This window comes from Anolis sagrei, chromosome 5 (genome assembly GCF_037176765.1).
Source record: "Anolis sagrei isolate rAnoSag1 chromosome 5, rAnoSag1.mat, whole genome shotgun sequence".
Lineage (NCBI taxonomy): Eukaryota > Metazoa > Chordata > Lepidosauria > Squamata > Dactyloidae > Anolis > Anolis sagrei.
The window spans coordinates 135858214-135881863 of record NC_090025.1 but is presented as its reverse complement, the minus strand read 5'-3'; the positions used below and the strand labels follow the sequence as shown (position 1 = coordinate 135881863).

The 23650-nt window shown below is 40.3% G+C and overlaps 1 protein-coding gene across 2 annotated transcripts in view; it reads right to left on the bottom strand.

Moving 5' to 3' along the window:
• PDZRN4 (PDZ domain containing ring finger 4) overlaps positions 1-21369 on the bottom strand; it is a 292487-nt gene extending 271118 nt beyond the window's left edge. For both annotated transcript variants that reach the window (XM_060777598.2, XM_060777599.2), the window contains exons 1-3: positions 20714-21369; positions 15480-15566; positions 13602-13706 (exon numbers count right to left, since the gene is read on the bottom strand). In XM_060777598.2, coding sequence (XP_060633581.2) covers positions 13602-13706; positions 15480-15566; positions 20714-21106 — 585 coding nt within the window. In that variant the 5' untranslated portion in view covers positions 21107-21369. The remainder of the gene's footprint in view (positions 1-13601; positions 13707-15479; positions 15567-20713) is intronic.
• Between the last annotated feature and the right edge of the window lie 2281 nt (positions 21370-23650).

The following is a 23650-nucleotide window of genomic DNA, read 5'->3' as shown; positions in this document are numbered from 1 at the left end:
ATACATCACGGAAAAGACATGATACAAAACTACACCAATGTTAGAATCAACTGGTGTCTTTGCACACTAAATTATAACACTACAATTCTACTACAATTGTCATGGTTGCATTCAAAGGAATCCTGGGGTTTGTAGTTACTCTCTGGCTAAGCATTCTCAATGTGCTCCTCTAAATTGTAAATCTTAGGATTTCATAAGTGGAAGCATAGGAGTGAATGTAGAATTATAGTCCTATAACTATACGGTGTGAAATGACTAAAAACATTTTCAAGTGGAGGACCTGACTTCTCTCATTATTAAAAAAATACATACTCATCAATTGTTCTTCAGTGTACTGCTCATTATTTTAAAATTACATTTTCCTCTTCAACCTTGTGAAATCCAACCTTGTTATCTTTTCTAATTTTTTTCCTGTACCCTAATAGCTGAAAAACAAGCCATGTTTATGTGAAATCTGTCATAATGAAAAACAGTTGAGAGGTTAGTTTGGCAAAAGTCCAATTCATTATAATTTTATCTACAAAATATAAAGGATCTGTTAATACTAAGCATATTTATTTAAAATAATTGTCATTTCTTTAGCTGTCAGAAAGCATCAACGAAGTACCATTTTAACACAAAACTATCTTACCCTAGTTAATATAGGTCATTTCCTATTTCACACTTGTTATTTAAAAACAACAGGTCTGTACTGTTCATATCTGTAAAGTATCGCAAAGTAAGGATTGAAGCCAAATGTCTGTGTAGTGTAGACTCCAACTTATGAATACTATGATCCTGTTTTGTTTGGTTTGGGATTTTTCAAAGGAATTTTTTGGGGGGAATTATTTTCAAGGTACAGATTGGCTTCTCTTCCTATGATGCTATGGAATCAATTCTAGCATGGAATGGAGAACAACAACCTAATTATCCTCTAAGAATAACAATTGTTATAACAATTACTTACCCTTTGTGTAAGATAATTCCATCTCTTTTACAGATACATTTAACAGAGACAAAAAGGAATATAAATACATGGAAATAGTTATTATTATTATTACTAGTAGTTATTAGGGCTGGGCGGTTTCGTTCGTTAATTTTGTATATCGTTTTTTTCCATTAATTTCCCATATACAAAACGATATCAAACTTTTTTCCAAACCCGGAAGTGTATTTTCAAAATCGAAACAGCATGCGCAAAATATTTTTGTATTTCCGTCCATTTCGGAAATAGGTAAGATGGCTAGATGCTTGCTGGGAGCTCTCCTCTCTCTCCTCTCCTTAGCCAGTCAGAGCCTGAAAGAGGAGGAGGAGGAGGAGGAGGAGGAGAGGGCGGGGAAGGCGCCGGCTGAGCAAGCGAGCGAGAGGGCGAGCGACCCTCAGCGGGAAGGCGGCCCCGTCCCTCCTTCCTCACCTTTGCGGTGGGTGTGCTTCGGAGGAGCCGGGCCCGACTCGGCGGCAGCGCTTGAGGGCCCGCCAGAGTGAGTGCCTGCCTTCCCTCCTTTCCCTTCCTCTTTTCTTTCTTCTCCTTTCCCTCCTCTTGGTGGAGAGAGAAAGAGAGAGAGAGAGAGCCTGCAGGACTCAGGAGGGTGGGACGGAGCTGGGAGCAGCGGGGAGGCTCAGTCTGTTTGCCCTGTGGCTCTTTTTGGCAAGCATTTTCTGCCAAATATTTTTATTATTATTAAAAATAATAATTAAATTTAAAAAATATTGAAAAAATATTGAAAAAAAATACCAAACTTTTTTTTATGGAAAATTTCGGATATATTTTTAAATACAAAACGCTGAGGCACCCTAAAAACGAAAACGAAACGATATTAGAAACAAATTTTTCCGTTGTTACCCAGGCCGAGTAGTTATTACTATTCTTCCAATTACTTGAACCTATAAAGCATTTCTGTATGCATTTATGGTGTCAATTTTTCACTAGATTTCTTCAGAAGAATCAAATCACTCCAAATCATCAAGCCTTCATTAAGCAATAGAATGTAAAGTAAGAACAAATTCTAAGATCAATAAACACAACCTTGTTTTAATTTTGAATATTAGTAGATCAAAGCAGTATCTAGAATAATATTGTGATGTATCTGATTGATATGTGTGTTGCTGAGTGGAGTTAGAAGGAGCAAATATTTCTTTCTGCAGTTCTACCCCATATTGAGGAAGCATGGGATTCTAGCTTTAGCATTGCAAAGCAGAACTATCTTGGGGATAAATAACAGAGACAGAAAGTACAGTGCCCTTCATTTAATGTATGATATCAGGCTACTTGGTTTTTGCAGTATGGTATCCCCTTCGGGAGAGATAAAGCGGGATTTAAATGAACATAATAATAATAAGAAGTGTAAGAATAAGAAGAAGAAGAACAATAATAAGAATAATAGCATCAAGCAACATGTTGCTGCCATAAATATCAAAACAATAACAGACTAGAATAAGACATTTTCTACTTGCCAATCTTACTAAATCTCACCTTTGAGTACAAAACTAAATATGTGATTGTCTGAAGGCATTCCAAGTTAAGAATGATTATAGGAACCATAAAGGATTACAATTTTCAGTACTAGCTATTTTCCAAACAACACAAAGTTTAAGAAAAGCTAAATTAGATGATGAATTATCTTATAGCGAGCATTTATCATCTACATGTGTCCACAACTATGAAAATAATCTTGAATGAATCTACAATATGTTCAGATAAAACCTTTAGATCTTCCAGGCCACAGAGGTTACTTCAGCAGACCAGTGGCTTTGTTCATAGTAGAGGGCTGAAAAAGAGGATGCAATGCACACTTTCTCATTCAGCATGAGTACTTTTTACTTAATGTCATGCTTACTTGTATTTCATTTTTGCTAACTCTGAAGCCAGACACAAACTGACTTAAATAACCATCTCCAATTTCAGCAAGACCTGCTAAACTAGAAAACAGAATTCTGAACCACATGTCATTCAGAGGTTATCTTTCAAACAACACTCTTCATTCTGATATTTATCAACAAGAGCCATAATAAAAAACTGTATAGTCCATTGTAAAATCTTGTGTAATAGTCTCTTATAATTGTGAGAAAACATGTAATTCCATTTAAAAAAACCATGAATTAGAGAAATAGGGCAAATGATTTCAGAATGTAATTTTATTATTTTTGACCAAAGGCAATCCATAATTTTTAGAGGAATATCAATGCCACAAGGGCTTACTGAAATTGCCCATTTTTACATCAGGAATTGCCTTATTTTAGTTCTTCACATCTTTAAATTCAATTCCAATAAAATTATAGGCAGTAGAGAATGAGAGTCACTTGGTCTTCACATGCATATTTAAACAACACAGGAGGAGACAAAGGTTACAGGTAACAAAAGGCAATTGCCACAATAAATCAGATTTTGCATAAAATGTTATTTAGTCTATTCCTTTACTGAACCACCATCTTACCATGGTTAAGAAGTAAAGGCTATGTTAACTAAAGAATCAATGAGTATATAGATGGTTCTGTGAAACTATTGCTTCAAGCTTTACCTCACTGAGTCGTGAGTAGCGGATCCCCACATGCCTCACCCCCCCCCCCCCACGCTGCCACCACCATCATTGCAGAAGCAGAGATAATCCTGATAACCACCAGTGCCAGATTTAGGACAAATGAGGCCTCGTGCTTGTTAAATTATGAGGCCCCTTACTTGGGTCTTGAAGGAGGTAGGCCCTGTAGACCTACAATGCCTGCTTTGCAGACCATCAACTTTATCATTATGCCTGCAATCGCTCTGAAATTGCACCACATAAGCAAAATTAATTGTTAAAAAATGGCAAAAAAATGCCCCCCCCCCCCAGACAATGGGGCCCTGTGCTTAAGCACAATGGTAAATCCAGGACTGCTGACCACCCAGCAATACTGCTTTGGCACTCCTGGCCAGCCATCCTTACCATCCCGTCCCATTCTCTGTGTCATGGCAGTCTGCAGTGACATTGGCCAAGGTGACTGGGCAATGAGGGAAGAGGGAGAGAATGAATCACTTCTCCTCTCCCTCCTCCCTTTCATGATTGCGCCATCCAACATCACTACAGGTGACATCCAACCAGTAGGACCATGATGCAGGTGGACATTGCCATGACACAGAGAATGGGAGGAGACAGTAAGTGCCATTGCATCTTTCTGGACCAACTGAGTCTGGGATACATGGGATGGGAATGTAAACACGTATGACCATTTTAATCTCAGAACCAGCCAAACTGTTTTCATGGGCCCAAAGTCAGTGGATACTACAGATTTGAAAGTGCATATATGTGCACATTCACTCCGTGCATCAAGTGGATAGATAGGCTCCAAATCATCAAAGGGCTGTTTACTTACATACCCAAAACTTAAGTAAGCTTTTCCACTTTTTGTTTTCAAACTATGTCTACAATTGTGATTGATAGCAGAAATACACAAACTTCTCTGGCCCTCCATTTGTGGATTTGTGGAGCCCAGAAATTGAGGATTTGCCACATTTTTTACTTTTCTGAACATTATATTTATTACTGCGCTTGTATACCGCAGTTTCTCAGCCTAAATTGGCGACTCAACGCGGTTTACAACTCTACAACAATCAAAAATATTCAGTTTAAAAGCATAAAAACAACATACAATACACAATATTGGGCCACCAATACAATCCAATGCATCTCTTAACTAGAATCGCAATCCAATTTCATCGTCCATGATTACCAATCCTTAATCATCAAACTCATTGCACCGGATTAACCGAATGCTTGCTCGAACATCCATGTCTTCAATCTTTTTCGAAACACCATCAGCGAGGGGGCTGATCTTACCTCTATGGGGAGGGCGTTCCAAAGCCGAGGGGCCACCACAGAAAAGGCCCTGTTTCTCGTTCCCGCAAGCCGCACCTGTGAAGCAGGTGGGATAGAGAGCAGAGCCTCCCCAGAAGATCTTAGGGTCCTGGTGGGCTGATAGGCCGAGATACGTTCGGATAGGTAAGTTGGGCCAGAACCGTTTAGGGCTTTAAAGGCCAACGCCAGCACTTTGAATTGGGCCCGGTAGCAAATCGGCAGCCAGTGGAGCTGGTGCAGCAGAGGAGTTGTATGCTCCCTGCGCTCCGCTCCCGTTAGTATCATGGCTGCCGCCCGTTGGACTAATTGGAGCTTCCGAGCCGTCTTCAAAGGCAACCCCACGTAGAGAGCGTTGCAGTAGTCAAGACGGGATGTAACCAGAGTGTGGACTACCGTGGCCAAGTCTGACTTCCCAAGGTACGGTCGCAGTTGGCGCACAAGTTTTAACTGTGCGAATGCTCCCCTGGTCACCGCCGAAACCTGGGGTTCCAGGCTCAGCGATGAGTCCAGGATCACACCCAAACTGCGAACCTGCGTCTTCAGGGGGAGTGTGACCCCATCCAACACAGGCTGTAACCCTATACCCTGTTCAGCCTTGCGACTAACCAGGAGTACCTCTGTCTTGTCTGGATTCAATTTCAATTTGTTCGCCCTCATCCAGACCGTCACAGCGGCCAAGCACCGGTTCAGGACTTCGACAGCCTCCTTAGTAGCGGGTGGGAAGGAGTGACAGAGTTGGACATCATCTGCGTACAGATGACATCGCACTCCGAAACTCCGGATGATCTCACCCAGCGGCTTCATGTAGATGTTAAACAACATGGGAGACAGTAATGAACCCTGAGGAACTCCACAAGACAACGGTTGTGGGGTTGAACAGGAGTCTCCCAGTAACACCTTCTGAGACCGGCCCTCGAGGAATGAGCGGAGCCACTGCAGAGCAGTACCTCCAAGACCCATCCCCGCGAGGCGTCCCAGAAGGATACCGTGGTCGATGGTATCGAAGGCCACTGAGAGGTCCAGCAGTACCAACAGGGACACACTCCCCCTGTCGAGCTCCCGGCGCAGATCATCCACTAAGGCGACCAAGGCTGTCTCGGTACCATGCCCCGGCCTAAAGCCAGACTGTGCCGGGTCCAGATAATCCGTGTCTACCAAGAATGCCTGGAGTTGTGAGGCCACCACACGTTCCATGACTTTGCCCAAAAAGGGGAGATTGGAAACAGGCCGATAGTTGACGAATTGAGTGGGATCCAGTGATGGTTTTTTCAACAGCGGTTTCATCACAGCTTGCTTTAAGCTGGCTGGAATTTTGCCCTCCCGAAGGGAGGCATTAACCACCACCTTCACCCACTCGGCCAATCCCCCTCTGGCCTCCTTCAGAAGCCAGGATGGGCAGGGGTCTAGGATGCATGTGGTAGCTCTCATTCCTCCAAGCACCTTGTCCACATCCTCGGATTGAACCAATTGAAATGAATCCATCAAAACCGGACAAGCAGATGCTCGTGTTACATCCTCAGAGACTGCCGTTAATATGGTATCCAGTCCAGAGCGGATCAAAGCGACTTTGTCTGCAAAGAACTGAGCAAAAGCTTCACAGCGAGCTGATATTGCAGTTAACTGTTAGGGGACACTTTAAGCTAAAGAATGTTACACTTCTTGTTATATTGTATTTTAATGGTATTGATTTTTAAGACATGGTATTTTTATGCCAACTGTTTTATGTAGTACTTTTATAATGTTTTATACCATTGCCCTTTTATATTGTCAGTTTTTGTATTGTTTTTTATTGTTGCCTTTAAGTTATTGTTTTATCTGTGTGAATGCGTATGACCTTTGATCTGAGCATTAATAAATGGAAATACATTTGGGCACCACACTTTTGAGATGCTTTCAATCTACGCTTAAGGGTTAGTGTAGATATGCCCAATGTTCAATGGAATATTTTTCTGTTAACAAGAGACTATGTTCAGATTGAAGAACAACAATTGTTAAGTTCTGAATTTGTTGCCATTAAATCCAGAAAACAATGGCGATTATTTTTTTTCTGGATTCTTAAACTGCACTGATTATTATTATTTTAAAATCAGCTTTTTTCTCCCAGAAGGTGGTCAGTGAGACTAGTATTTACAGTAGGTTTTTAATATCAAATTACATTTACAAGGATAATACACAAACAAGTCATAGGACGGAAAAACATGTTTCTATGCATATTCAAGCAAAGGTAAATTTTGATCTAAATATCTTCAATCCATAATCTTTGAGTATAGTTGAAGACATAAATACTCCCAATAACATGATTTATAACTAATTGTACCATAGAACATATTATGTTTTCTTTTTCTAATGCATATAAGAGGGAAATGCTATGAGAAAAATACGTCTTTCAATTCCTGTTTTCACAGCAAGCATCCAAGCTTGTATGTATATGTTTTGACAACTACACTTATCTCATCAGTTTCATAATATTTTATAAGTATTCATATTTCCACAAAAGCCAAGTTTGCTGAAAACTAAGTATATCATTATGAGAGGCAAACCACAGAAATGTTTCCTGTGGTAGGAAATAACTCTCTGTTCTAAATAACATTTCCATTCAAGACACATTCTCCTTTGTAAGATAAATAAAACACTGTTCAGTAGCATAATATATTTAGTACCTCTCTGTTACAGAATGAAATTAACCAGTTCATTCAGATACTGTCATTTTATCCCAAAATAAATTCTATACAATATGGTAAAGTTTAAGTATTGAGGAAAAGATTTTTAAAAAATCATTCTGTAGTCAGTCAGTCTAACTATTGACCTAAAAATCTGTGATAGCTAATTAAATTTAACCTGGAGCATATTGGCAGAGATATGACTTTCCCTTATGTAGTGCCCAACCATTATTGTGACATGTGAATCATAAGATCTTGATGAATGCCTGGCACTGTTCTGTTGATTGAAAAAGGACTCAGAATGCCCTAGTGTTGTTCTCTTTTAAATGCACATGAAGGAATGGATAGTTCATGACTTTAAATTTTGACCTTAGATACAGAATCCAGTCTGTCTGGCACCGTTTTTTTGTAATTGCTGGAGTGGATGCTAATCTCTGATCTCATGGCTTTAAAAAAAAGTCAGAACTAGGTGCTGTTTTGGTAGCTGGACAATACCATTAACTATATTTGAATTAATTTTATGATGGAACAAATGATTTAGCAATAATTTGATAATAATTTAAAAGCAACAAATAAACAGTACACTCTGGTTTCTCAGTACACTAGTACAACACCAAAAACAACTCAGATTTCTAGTTTAAAAAGGGAGACATAAAAACAGAGGTCTCTATTCAAAGTTGCTACTACAAAAAAGGTTTACATGGCGTGGTTTTTTTTTTTTTTTTTACTGTATGGCATTCTTCCTGCTATGAGGTAGTCTTCAAAAACCAGATAGTTGTTGAAACTTATTCACAATTGGGATGTATTCTGAACAAAATTCACACATGCTTGGTTTGTGCAAAAAAACAGAATTTTCTGCACAGAGAACTGCACTTTTAGGTAAAGAAAGCTACTTTATCTGCAGAAAAATCTATTATTTATGCAAATCAACCTTGGTGAGAAACTCTACTGGACAGTAAGGATTCTGCTTCTGCCACTAATGGTTTGAGATCTGTGTAATGTGAACACCAAGGCAGAATTTTGATTCCCATGTGGATGCACCCATAATGTAAAGAAAAAAGATGAAAAATAAGAAACTAAGAAACAGCATCCTTTATTTACAAGTGATTCCCAACCTGTGGTTCATGGGCCACCAGCGGTCCGCAAGAACTAAAATATGGTCCATGGCCTCACCTTAACTACATTGTTGCAATGAGAGTAAGTGATCTCACAAACCCCTCTTATAATGCCAAGGCTTATTAAATATGGCTTTCTGTGGGTGAGCAGATGGTGACTACTTGATGGCATATGTCCTGTATAAGAAACTAGAGCTGATATGGTCTATGCAATGTAATTTTCTGAATCAGCACCCCAAAAATAACCAAACCAAATCAAAAGTTGACCAAAAACTGATTAATACCCCTTTTGGTACTAATGTTGGAGTCAAAGTGGTCCTTGGTCAAAATAAAAAGGTTGGGAATCACTGATATACCACAAATGGCTTCATTAATAGTATAAAGAAAACTAAGCACTCAAAGTTTAAACAGAACTCAATTTCCCTTTATTAATATGTGCCAACAGAGTATTATATGATTTTAAAGGATGTTATTTGTAAAGTGTCCCAGCCATGAGCTTTAAGTTAGTTACAAAAAGGTTAATCAAAAGGATCCATACTTAAAGTACATAATTTTAACTGACACAATAAAAATCATATAAACAAATCAAACCAACTAAATAAAAACAATTTAGATCTGGGCAGAAAATACTTCTATGAATATAACGAGTCCAATATTATCTCCAAACAACAAAGGATGAAACAAATTGACATCTGATTAATTAATACTCTAAAAATTAGAAGTAGATGACAATAATTAGACTCATTAATTTCATACATAAAGCTCCACTGAACAAAGTGTGAAACAGTTCTTGATTTCTTGCCAATAAGTACATCATTTCCTCATTTTGTCTACAGAACTGTAGCTTCCACTCCCTGAAGGACTGACATAGCATTTATCAAGATTCATTTTATCAGGGTTTAAAACTAGTATGTCATGCCCCAAAAGAAACCAAATTATTTCTAGTTAAGGGTGCAGATATCTTTTACAATTAACTTCTGGGAAATGAAACAACTGTTTCATTACAAACCCAGTTACTTCAAATGATATCCAGATTACACTTTTCAAAGTGTCACTATTTAAGGCAGAATATTTTAAAAGAGTTAGCAATCAAAACCAGAATGTATTCTAGGGACATGATTTTTATGCCAGTTAGTATTTAATTCTTTAATACTCACATGATAATATATTTTCAGCATTAAATAAGTTGAGAAATGTCTTTGTTGATAAATACTAAGTAAAAAGGGATTATTCCAGATCAAAGGAGAGCATTTATATGCTAATGGTTTAACAATAAATGTTCTTGTGTGTACCATTTTTCTATACATTCTTTGCCATTCGTTCTAATAAGTGTGTGTGTTGCCTTTAAAAAAAAAAATCTCTGGCACAGATACTGCCTTGTTTGTTCTATGTTGAATGCAGTGAATTACATTAGAAAATGAGTAAGTGAATGAACCTTATGTTATAGCTAAATCTTATGATGCACCGGAATTGTGGCACAGCTGGCTGACTGTCAGCTGCATTAAGATCACTTTGACCAAAAGGTCATGAGTTCAAAGCCAGCCCAGGTTGGAGTGGGCTTCCAACCATTGTGTAGCCTGTTGTCGACCTTTGCAACCCGAAAGATAGTTGCATCTGTCAAGTAGGAAAATTAGATACCACCTTGTGTGGGGAGGCTAAATTAACTAATTTATGAGGCCATAAAAAAAAAGACTCCAGCAAAAGCATGCGGGGAATGTGGAAGTACTTAATCAGTGTCGCAGATGGACGATAAAAGCGACAGCTCCCCTGGCGGCCAGAAAAAGTTAAATAGCCTCTGTGTATGTCTGTATACGCTGTATGTCAAATTGGCATTGAATGTTTGCCATATATGTGTACACTGTAAGCCGCCCTGAGTCCCCTGCGGGGTGAGAAGGGCGGAATATAAATACTGTAAATAAATAAATAAATAAATAAATAATGAGAGTTTTGTTAGAATAGATGTAACGGCGGGGGGGGGGGTGCTCATCTCCATTACTAAACTGAAGAGCCAGTGTTCTCCATAGATGCCTCCAAGGTCATGTGGCTAGCATGACCTCAAAATACCCTATATATTAATGTATAAGTCTAGACATTGTAGTAAAAAATTAAGCCAAAAAAACCTTGGTCAATTTATCCATGAGTCACTTTGAGTACTGTACCTTGTGAAAGACAAAAGCTTTGTCCATCCCTCTCTATTCTCTATGCCATGATGCAGCTTTTGGCTTTTTTGAATACCTGGGAGTGGAAATGGGATGGTTGGCCTCCTGAGGTAGCATTGGTGCTTTTTTCTCTCTCCATGAAATGGCCTATGACGTATCCCCAAGTCATATCAAATTCCACAATTTTGGCCCCAAACCCTGCCTTCAACTTACACATGAGTATATACAGCAGTTAATGTAGAGCAAAGGAGCCTCAAAGCAAGATGGATGGCAAACAGCTAAACTGTAATATATACACAAATTCAAGTCTGTTACCAAAAGTCTAAGTAAGGATAATGTAATATTCTGTAGGCACCATGATTGTTCTGAGACTAGGTAAACATACCAATAGTCTGCACCACTTAATACCAAGAAACTTTTTCTTTTTTTGCATTCTTCTTCAATAACACCCCAATCTCAAATCTTGAAATATGTATCTATCCTTCCACTGGGATCTGGTGACTAACAACATTGTTCTGTAATGGATTTCTGCTAGTCTCAAATCTTCTTTACTCTGTCCCTTCCTCTGTTACTGAATCTGCTAGGGGAAGAGCTATCCACTTTACCAAATTATTTTAAAATTATCTCATTAAAGCTAGTTAACCACTAGGCCTGTTTGATCAAGAAAAAATTTGTTTCTAAAATCGATTTGTAATTGGGGTGTTTTTTTGTTTCGATATTTAAAATATTTACAAAACTTTCCCAAAAAAAAGTTTCGGTATTTACGAAATTTCGTAAATATTTACAAAACATTTTGTAAAGATGGCGCCTTTTTTTTCAATATTTTTTAAATATTTTTTAAATTTAAGTTTTCCTGAGTTGCAGTTGCAGCTATGCACCTGTAGGTGTCAGCAGAGAATTTTCTCTCTTCTCTTTGCTGCTTTACGGAATCCATAAAGCCTCAAAACCCGGGAAACTGGAGCAGTGGGGGAGTGGATAGAACTCCCTCCTCCTTTCCCCCCCTCCCTTTTGTTTTTGAGAAGGGACAGGATAGTGGCATAAATTATGCTGGGGGTGTTGAGTGATGTTGAGCCTGGCGGGGCAGGGCTTCAGAGAGAAATGAGAGATAGAGTGCACGTATGTGTGTTCCTGTGTTTTTTCCTCTCTTCCCTTGCACTCGCTGTCTCTGCTGGAGTTCCCTCTCCTCAGGAGGCATAGAGAGTGAGAGAGCGACGTCAGCATCGCGCCTGGCATTGGGAGAAGGGCAGGCAGGGGGGAATAGCCATCATCAATCCAGCAGATGCAGCGAGCGAGCGAGCGAGGGGGAAGAGAGCGAGCCGCTTGGGCTGGTAGCACAGGAACACACACGCGCGCGCACACAGGTTCTCTCTCCTCAGGAGAGAGAGAGACTTTGGAGAGAAGCCATCAGAGGGAGATAGCCAATCCATCCAGCAGATGCAGCGAGCGAGCGAGCGAGGGGGAAGAGAGCGAGCCGCTTGGGCTGGTAGCACAGGAACACACACGCGCGCGCACACAGGTTCTCTCTCCTCAGGAGAGAGAGAGACTTTGGAGAGAAGCCATCAGAGGGAGATAGCCAATCCATCCAGCAGAGGCAGCGAGCACGGGGTAGGAGAGCAAGCCGCTCGGGCAGGTTGGTTGGTTAATGGCATTGGAGGAGCCCAGCAGCAGCTGCTACTGCTTCGGGCGCCCTGCTCCAGCGCAGGGCAGCTGCTCGCCTCCCTCGCCTTGACCCAAAACAGGAAGCTCACTCGCCCCTCTCGCTCGCCGCTCGCTCGCCCCTCTCAGCAAGCATCGGCAGGCGGCCATCTTATGTATTTCCGAAATGGATGGAAATACAAAATTTTTTGGCGCCTGCCGTTTTGATATTTAAAAACACTTCCAGGTTAAAAAAATGTTTTGTAATCGTTTCGTAATTCAAAAATTAATGAATTTTTTAACGAATTACGAATTAACGAAACGAATTGCGCAGCCCTATTAACCACCTTATCTTATAATTTAGTTCTGTTTTTAAAGCAACACTCTGTAGTGTAATAGAATAGTCCTTCGATCTGATCACTTTCTGCTTTGAAGAACAGTTTGTGCATACCTCAAGGGAGCATGGACAGCTAGAAATGGCTGGAAATTAGGAACTATTAAGGAATAGTCATTCACACTACCAACGATATCATTCAAAAATGATCTTATCAATATGAGTTGACCCCACAGTAGAAAACTCTAAAGCATTAACAATGAGACAAGTTAATCAACCAGTTATTTCCCAACTCTACACATCTATTAATATGATGATCATAGTAACGGTTTTACTTAAGGACTTTCAGTGATTTTACCACAAGATACCTACTGGAACAGGTGACTTGTTGCCCTATAATTTGAAAGCTAAATCACACAGATAAACTTCATAAAAAGTTTTAAAACCTCCAATATACAAAAGAAAACTGCACATGTAGTTCCAGAAAGAAAATTTCTTCAAAGAAACTTGAAATACATAAGTTCTCAGTACCTTAGAAAACCAACAATCACAACCAACAATACAGCAAATACTATTACTTTTTAAATATAAATCAGTGATGTATTTTGCAAAAAGTAATCTTGTCAATCATCAGACATATTTAGCCATCTTTACAGAGATAAACAAGTAGATGAAACATTTTCTCTTGATTTATCAGTCTATGTGTGATCTGGCACATCTATATGATGAATCCATACATGTTTTCAAACAAATATGCAATGCCATTGTCACAAAATTAAGAAAAAAGCTGCGTGAGAAATATCAGATTTCTTAATTTTACTAGTAAACACATTACCCAAAGTGAAACATACATCCATGTTCTCCAGTGAAAGTTAACTGACTATTCTTACCTCTATGATCCTGTCATTAATTTGCATACCATCTGCCTTGTCTGCAGGCCCATTTTCCAGGATTCTGGATACATAAATTCCTTCTGCAGATTCCATCTGATTATCCTGAAATGAACATGGAGGTTTATTTTTAAAAATACAGGCAGTCCCCAAGTGACCAACAAAATAGGTTCCGCAAGTTTGTTCTTAAGTCGAATTTGGATGTAAATTGGAAAAGGTACATTTTGAAACTGTAACTCCAGCCTATCTATCTATATTTTGATAGCATAAGGTGGTGTTTGTTTTTTGTCTGTGTTCCTGTCCAGAAGATTTCACTGCACTCTCTGTCCCCGTGCTAATTAGATGTTCAAAAAATTTGGTTTGTTGTAGAAACAAGGACTGGTGATAAAGCTTTGATGAAGACACCTTTTCCCCATGACAACTCTTTTAGGAGTGAATTTTCCTTCCTAGGGATACATTTCTCCCACTTCCTGTGGTCTTACCCCTATCTTAAATGTAAAGCATTTGTCAGTCAGATGTTTGTAACTCAGGGAGTGACTATATCCTGAATTCTATTGTTAGTCCTAATGAAGGAGCCCCTTCTACATTGCCATATAAAATTCACATTATCTGCTTTGAAATGGATTAGATGGCAGTGTAGACTAAGATAGCCCAGTTCAAATCAGATAATGTGGATTTTCTGCTTTGATGAGCCTGATTACCTGGCAGTATGGAAAGGACCTTAGTTATGTGTTGAGTTGCCATTCAACAATTCAACTCTGTTTAGGATTAACCAGGATTCCAGACCATACAAGAGTTTTTGTATGTATTGGCAAATTCTGTAATGAAATAGCAATAAACCCATTTTTTCCTATATAGTTGTCTAAGTTTTTTTAGTACAACTCACAAAAACAATGTAACTCAAACTATTTTACAAGGCCTGCATCAAGTTATTTATATGGACATTTATAATGCACTAGATATAGACAAGCTATTGAAGATAGGTGATATTTTACAATTAGCATACATCAATTCCTGATTTTCAATCAAATTGTAGATACAATGGTACACACTGGCCTTTTTATAGAAAATAGAAATAATAAACTCTTTAAAGATTGGCCAAACACAATGCAATATTCTTTATACAATTTAAATGCATCTGTGTAAATTTCCAAGTGTCACTTAAGTAAAATTGCTTATTGTATTCACACATTAGGAAATCATCATATAAATGACTCATAGGGACTATATAGCATAGGGACTATATAGCATAGGGACTATTTTCACTCTTTTATCTCCCATGCTGTGAGGAGATTCTAAGTATTGGAAGTTTTTTTCCCCATGGATTTGTAAGGCTATTTATTTATTGTGTCAGAAGTAAATTGAGGTTACAATTATAATGTATTTAAAAACACAAAATTAAACTTGGCATTATACTAAATGTCCTTCAACCAGAAGCTGGCCAGTTGGAGTACCTCTGGTGTCGCTGTGGGAAGGTCCTCCACTGTACATGTGGCAGGGCTCAGGTTGCATTGTAGTAGGTGGTCTGTGGCTATAATATGAATCCAATTTACATTGGGATGCACCACTCACTAGCAGGGGTGATATGCTGGAAACTACACAAAAAGGTTGCATCTACATCTATGTCAATGTCACTGGTCACTGTCCAGATGAACAGGAGAAATTGAGCCAATGTAATAAGATGGGAAGTTTTCACCAGCTCTGTTAGAAGTTGCAAAAATTGCAGAAGGATCTGTCCCTATCATGGTTGTAATAAGTCAAACTTGGACCTCAAAGAAGGAGCATTATCTGGACCTCCACAAAAAAAATAGTTGCCATGTCTACTTGTGGTAAATCCCAGGCATTTTGCCTCATCTGAATAAGCCATTTGCTTATTACCTGGCTAAGTTGTCCTCCAACAATATTAAATCCCAAAGCATTGTTTTCTCTGCGAAGCATGATGGTTAAGAGCTTGGATTCTTCCTCCTAGGAAGAAAAACACAAAATACTATTTATTTGAAAAATACATACACATACAGAGAGAGAGATATACTCTGGAATTCAAATTGAATCTACATGAAGAAATCTCAAGAACGGAAGGCAACACGTGTGTAATAATCCACCTCTTCTTTCATCCGGAAAGTTCATCATGCAATAACACACCAGTCCCGCCTTCCCACTTCACCTCCAGGAACTTCTCATTAGTAAGAACAATCAAGAAAGTAATTATTATCCAAGCTAATGTATCTAATCAATTCTGTCAAGTACTGGGACTCAACATGGTCAAATAATAGGTGCTCCTGAAATGAAACACTCAGCAGAACTTGTTTGTCATGAGGCGTGGCATGGAGGCAATGTTATTTTTGTTCTCAGTGTCTTTTCAAATCTTGATTCCATATTCATGACTTGCATGCACATATCTTAATATCTATTGTGTGACAATTGCAATTAACCAGTAATATTTATTTATTTTTATTTATTTGTGGTATTTGTATACTGCCCTTCTCAACCCCAAACAGGACTTAGGGCAGTTCACAGTGTTGGCAACAATTCAATGCCAATGATAAAAAACAATATAAAATATCAAAATTGGCCCTCCCTTGATAAAACATTAAACATTACTAAAGACATCACATAAAATAACATCACCTATCACACAAAGACATAGCCAAGCCATTGTCCATAAACAGTCATGGGTCACTGCACTTTCAACTTTCACTTTCACTTTAAATATTCCTATGATGGATCGAAAGCTTGGGTTCACAGCCATGTCTTTAGCTGTCTCCTAAAGATCAGGAGGGAAGGGCTGACCAGATCTCACTTGGGAGAGAGTTCCACAGACATAGGGCTACCACTGAGAAGGCCCTGTCCCTCATCCCCACCAGCCGCATCTGTGAGGCTGGTGGAGCCGAGAGCAGGACCTCTCTATAAGATCTTAATCTATGAACTAGTTCATAGAGGGAGATACATTTGGACAGGTAAACTGGACTGTTTAAGGCTTTATAGGCTAAAGCCAGCACCTTGAATCATGCTCGTTAGCTAATCATGAATATGGAATACTTAACAAAATAGATGATGTAGAATGCTGCCCTAGGTATGTGGCATTTATAAGCTAAAACATCTGGAGACCACCAGGTTGGGCGAGTGACAAAACTATGAGTTTAACTAGTATGAGCATTTATATGGTGATTCTGTATCCCCCACCCCCCAATTTTGCTTTGCTTTTAGCAAGAATGTATTGCCAAGGCATCATCATCATCACCACCACCATCATCATTATTTCTTACCTGCCTCTCCTTGTGGCTCAAGGCATATTACAACATTTACCAGAATGTCAATCACTTTATGTTTTACTCTGATGTTTTTGTTGCACATTAAATTTCTTCTATCTCTGCATTGATAGTACTTATGGTGATTCTTTAAAGCACTTCATATTACTAACAAATTTTGGAACTAAGTGAAATAACTGTAAAGGCACTTTAACTATTTTTTGTGTCAAAACTACAGATCTGCCAATACATTTAAACTAATAATAAGTTGCAACTGTAAAGAAGTCACAAGGATTGTTCAGTGATGGCATGTGTTACTCAAAGAATCAAATGGTAATGTGACAATCAATGGAACATGTTAGTTGGGAAGAAAAAAAAACCTGTTGAACCCCCTACTGCTGATTTCTCTCTCTCTCTAAATAAAGAGGGTTTTAGAGATGCTCCAGCTCAAAGCTTAAGCTTCACTAAAATAACTTCTTACAATAGAAAAACAAATCATTCAGACATGAAAGCAGATATATGAAAATTTAAAGCAAGACATCTACACAAAGCAAACTTGCATAAAGCCCTCTCAGTCATCAAAAGGGTTTGTTTGTTTAATCAAGAAGAAACGATGCCATTTTAATCCAGAAGCCATGCTATTGGGCTTGACAAACGATACAAATTTATTTGTACAATGGATGCTGTAGTCATATAAGCACATACATAGAAGCAATTATAGGGGTAGAAAGCACCACTTAATTTGAACAATGTAGGACTTGAAACTGTATCAAAATCATAAGATGAGGCACAACCACAGATCTCTGAAGTGGAATTTTACTAGAGAAAATATGTTCCTCTCTGAAAAAAAATGTCTCCTCTTTAAACAATATGTATATGGAGTATGAATGTTTTATCAGCCTCAAATAGCAATACATTAATGTATGCAGCAGCAGCTAGTGACTTTCAGAGAGTAGGGCAATCAATAGACTCCTGGTTTTAGTGCAATTTTAAAAGGTGCTATCCAAGGTGTTGGACCTGTATCACACTGGGCTCAACACATTGGATAGCTCCTTTAAAGTTTTGGTTAAGCAACCCTGACCAGGACTGCCTTCTGCCTGGAAACCAATGTCCTCACTGCGGGAGAACATGCGGATCAAGAATAGGGCTCCACAGCCACCTACGGACCCACTGCCAAGACACCACATCTGGAAGACAATCATCCGCGAGCTACGCAGGATCACTTAAGTAAGGAAATGGGTTAAAATTCATAGTGGTAACTAGTCCATTGACATGGGAAATACTAGCCAGTACTGCTAGACTAAACTAATCAATATCCTGATCAAGACCCACAGCTGTCCTTAATGACTCACACACAGATGTGTCAAAACTCTAATGATTTCTGCAGTCCTCTAGCTCATGTAGATGGAATTCAATACCACCTCAACTGTACATATATTGGATCAAAATCTATATTACAATATGATTAACACCTATTCAGAAGCAAGTTTTACTGGGTTCAACTGGACTTTGATAAGGCTATAAATTCTGTGACCCTCTAATCCAGTCTGACCCAGTTACTCACACCTCTGAAACTTCAGAATCACTCTGGTGTTTCATGGAAGCTCTGGGATAAATCCCATATTCCTTTGACTGGGTGCAGAGCTTCTGCTGAGAATCTGACTGTGCACCAGGTGGACTCCACACAGTAGCTGAGCAGTGAGTCCACTTTATTTTGGACATGTATACACAACGTGAATCATATTTAGACCTAGTGACAACAATCTAAAAATACTCATGATCAACTTGCGCTTGATCTCAACTATTTTTAGAAGCATTATTTTCTGAACTGAAATGTGGGACTGGGTTAATAAAACAGCTCAGATCCCCCACTGTGTGAACCCTGGCACTGAGAACAATTTCAACCACTAAGCTTGTTTCAGGATCAAGTGCTGCTTCATCAAGGGTTTTATTTTAATCTCTCCCCACCACAGTGTTTCCTCCACAGAAGTCAGCTTTCTCTTGGAACCTTGTACACATTGCACCTGCTGGATATAATATGCATATAAAGGAGGAAGTGAAACTGCCGCCAATTCCCATCCAGCCAAAGAAAGTATAGACCAGTGGTGCTCAACCTGGGATCCCCAGATGTTTTTGGCCTTCAAACCTCAGAAATCCTAACTGCTAGTAAAATAGTTGGTATTTCTGGGAGTTGTAAGCCAAAAACATCTGAGAACCACAGGTTGAGAACCACTGGTATAGACCACGTCCTCATATGAGGGTGGTATGCTTTTTTAAGGCAACAAAGCAACAGAGCTGCTGAAGGACAAGCACATCCTCTTTTGCCTCCAAAACCCAGAGCTTTGAAAAGATTCTATTATTTGGGCTATAATTCTCACCATCCACCAGCAGTGGATCTGCTTTGATAATATTGTCTGCTTTGAACTGGATTAAATGAGTCTACACTGCCATATAATCCAGTTCAAAGGAAATAATCCAGATTTTACACTGTACTGTAGAAGGGGATTGAGATATTCATTGCAAACTATAGCAAAATGTGCTGCAGAATCATAGTATCATAGAATCACTAGTTGGAAAAGACCTTGTAGGCCATCTATTTCAACCCCCTGTCAAGAAGCAGGAAAATTGCATTGAGAGCTCCCCTGACAGATGACCATCCAGTCTCTGTTTACAAGCCTCCAAAGAAGGAGCCTCTATCACACTTCGGGGCAGAGAGTTCCACTGCTGAACAGCTCTCACAGTCAGGAAGTTCTTCCTAATGTGCAGATGGAATCTCCTTTCTTGTAGTTTGAAGCCATTGCTCCGTGTCTTAGTTTTCAGTACAGCAGAAAACAAGGTTTTTCCATCCTTCCTATGACTTCTCCTCACATATATAAACATGGCCATCATGTCTCCTTTCAGACTTCTCTTCTGAAGGCTAAACATGCCCAGCTCTTTAAGCCGCTCCTCATAGGAATTCCAAACCCTTGATCATTTTAGTCACTCTCCTCTGGACAGCTTCCAGCTTGTCAACATCTCCCTTCAATTGTGGTGCCCAAAATAGGACAGTGTATTTCAGATGAGGTCTGAGCAAGGCAGAATAGGAGATAGCATGATTTCCCTGGGTCTAGATACTATACTCATATTTATGCAGGCCAAAATCTCTTTGGCTTTTTTGCTGCTGCATGACATTGTTGGCTCCTGTTTAACTTATTCCTCACTAAGACTCCAAGATCTTTTTCACAGGTACTGCTCTTGAGCCACGTGTCCTTTGCATTTCATTTTTTCTGCCTAAGTGGAGTATATTGCATTTGTCTTTGTTGTATTTCATTTTGTTAGTCTTGGTCCATCTCTCTAAACTGTTCAGATCGTTTTGAATTCCTGTCTTTGTTTTTCATCATCATCATCATCATCATTTAATAACTTATTAGTCGCCCTTCATCCGAGAATGCTCTAGGTGATTTACACCTAAATTATAAAAGATAAAATACATACATACAAAAACTAAAAATTAACAGAGATTGAATGCTCTAGTAAAAAGCCAGGTCTTAAGTGCGAGAGTAAAAGGCTCTAAGTCACGCATGGCTCTCATGTAGGGTGGCAAGGAATTCCAGGGGCAGAAATAGAAAAAGCCCTGCGTCTGTTTTTGGCAGTTTCCTAAACTTTTCCCATTTTTTTCCTGATAGAACCAATTAGGAAATGGCCTTTTATAACCCAGGAACAAAAAACGTGTAACACAGTGTTCTTATTCTACATCTACCCTGCATTTTCTCACAGTTAAAGGGGTATCAAATGAAGCAACTAGGGTTGGAGCTTTCCCAGAGGCCCCGCCCACTTCTCCGCCCGAAGGTGTTGGATGCGCATGCGCGACTGAACGCCCCTCACCTGGCAGCAGCAGCAGAAGCAGCGGCGGGTCTTGGAGCGGCTCAGGCATTGGCTGAACCTCTGCCGGTACCTGAGCGCCGCGAGGTGCAGCTGCCTCCGCAGCGCCGCCAGCTGGCTGCAGGGACACGTCCGCAGGACACGCTCTTCTTCCTCCTCCTCCTCCTTTCCCACCTGGCTGCCCTTGGCGCCCTTCTCAGGCCCCGCTTGCTGCGCCTCTTCCCTCTGTCCTTCCTTCGAGGGTCCGCGTCTACCGCGCATGTGCAGCCTCGGGAGACCCCCGTCGCCCAGGTGGCTGGGGCAGTCCCGGACCTTTCGAGGGCGAGGCGAAGGCGACCCGCAGCTCCCCAGCGCCGGGAGCGGCTCCTCTTGGGGACGCCCGCGCCTCAAAGCCATGCCCGCGAAGGAGGGACGAGTATAGGGTCCTTCACGCTTCTGCTCCTCCAAAAGGAGAATGAGGCCGGCCGGACTCGGCTCGCGCTGAAGTTCTGAGCGGCGGCGCCCGGGATGTATTCCCTCCTGCTTTCCCGCCTGTGGACACTTCCTCGGCACCTTCTTCTCCGCGGAGCCTCGGCTTAAGGAAGGAGCCGCTGGCTCGTCCCCCCGCGGATTGTCAGCATCCAGGCATCTCCCCGGTGGAAAGCCAGCGCTCTTGTTTCCATCCCACGGCCAGGAGAGGGAGGGACGGGGGGGAGGAGAGGAGGGACAAAGGGCTCGCCCAGAATGACAGCTCAGGAGCCAAGCTTGGGAAGCTTTTTTTTTACACAGCCCTCCCTTCCTCCCTCCCTCCCCCCCCCTCCCTCCCTTCTTCCTTCCTTTCTTCCTTTCTCTACCTCTCTCTCATCCTTTCATCCATTCCTCCCTTCCCTTTCTTTATTTCTTTTCCCCGTCTTTCCTCTTCCTTTCTTTCTCTTCCTTCCTTCCTTCCTTCCTTCCTTCCTTCCTTCCTTTCCTTCTTTCCCTTTCTTTCTTTCTTTCTTTCTTTCTTACATACTTCTTTCTTTTCCCTTATCTTCATTCCTTCTCCATCCCTTTATTTCTTTCACTCCTTCCTTTCTTTCACTCTCTCTTCCTTCCCTCCTTTCTTTCTCTACCTCTTTCTCATCCTTTCATCAATTTCTCACTTTTCTTTCTTTTACTTTTTCCCCTTCCTTCCTTCGTTCCTTCCTCTTTCTTTCTCTACTTCTCTCTCATCCTTTCATCCATTTCTCCCTTCTCTTACCTTATTTTTTACTTCTTTTTCCTTCCTCTTTCTTTTTTTCTTTCTTTCTTTCTCTACCTCTCTCATCCTTTCAACCATTCCGCCTTTCCCTTTCTTTCTTTCTTTCTTTCTTTTTTACTTCTTTTCCCTTTCTTTCCTCTTTCTTTCTTTCTTTCTTTCTTTCTTTTTTCCATCCTTCTCTTTCTTTTTCTTTTCCCTTCCCATCATTCATTCTCCATCCCTTTATTTCTTTCACTACTTTCTTCCTCCTGCCTTCCCTCCTCTCTTGCTTCCTTCCTTTCTCTACCTCTCTCTCATCCTCTCATCCATTTCTCCCTTAACTTTATTTCTTTTTTACTTTTCCCCTTTTCTTCCTTTGTTCCTTCCTTCCTCTTTCTTTCTTTCTTCCTTTTTTCCTTCTTTCTCTTTCTCTCTTTTTCTTTCCCCTTCATTTCTTCATTCCTTTTATCCTCCCTCCCTCCCTTTCTTTCTTTATCTTCTTCCTCCCTCTCTTTCTCTACCTCTCTCTCCTCCATTCCTTCCCTTTCTTTTTTACATCTTCTTTCCTCCTTCCTTCCTTCTTTTCTTCCGTCTTTCCTCTCTGCCTTCCTCTCTTTTCCCTTTTTTCTTTCCTTCCCTTTGTTTTTTCTTATTTACTTTTTGTTTCCCCCTTCCTTCCTTCCTTCCGTCCTTCCTTCCTTCTCTCTCTTTTCCCTTCTTCCCTTCCCTTTCTTTCTTTCTTTCTTTCTTTCTTTTTCTTTCCCCTTCCTCTCATTCCTCTCTCCCTCCATCCCATTCCTTCTTTCTCTCCTCCCTCCCTCCTCCCTTTCCTTCCCTCTCTTTTTCTTTTTCTTTTTCTTTTTCTTTTTCTCGCTTTCGCTTCCTTTTCTTTCTTCCCTTCCCCTTCCCCTTCCCCTTCCCCTTCCTTCCTGCCTTCCTTCCTTCAAAAGTTTTTCTCATACATCTCATAATTCTCACTTCCAATAAGTAGCAGGAATGGATGGCTGCTAATCTTGGAAGCCCTGGATTCATTTCTCTTCAATGCCAGAGAAAGTCTAGCAAGGCGATTTGTCAAAACATCCTTGACTGCTAGAAATCTCTCCAGAGAGATCAATCCTGTTTGGCCACTTTGCCATTAAAGATATTTTTCTGTTAGTATCTACAGTTGTTGTTATTGTGTGCCTTCAAGTCATTTCTATCTACAGCCACCCAACGGTGAACCTATCACAGGGTTTTATGGAACAGATTGAAGGTGACTTGCCCAAGGTCAACCAGTGGGTTTCGCTGGCTCAGCATGGAACTGAACTCTGGTCTCTAAAGCAGTTGAGTGCTCAAACTATTATTTTGCACTGGCTCTCCAGCACCAAGCAGGTCTTCCTTTAATACATGGGTTCACTTAAGTAGGACATGGTCCATCCATGGAATTCAAGGTTTTGCCCCATGACACCAGTGGAATATACCTGGATCTTGCTATTAATAACATTGGCCAACACACATTTTGGTTCTTCAAATGCTAGACCTATTTCTGTGTATATTTCACCAGCTGGTTCAAAATTGGCACCAGTTTTCATCTATCGGATCTAGTTTTTGAGATACACAGCACATGCCATATACCAGTTGCCATTTGCTTGCCCCCCGGTGGCGCAGCAGGTTAAACCACTGAGCTGCTGAGTTTGCTGACTGAAAGGTTGGTGGTTTGAATCCAGGGAGAGGTGTGAGCTCCCTCTGTTAGGCCCAAC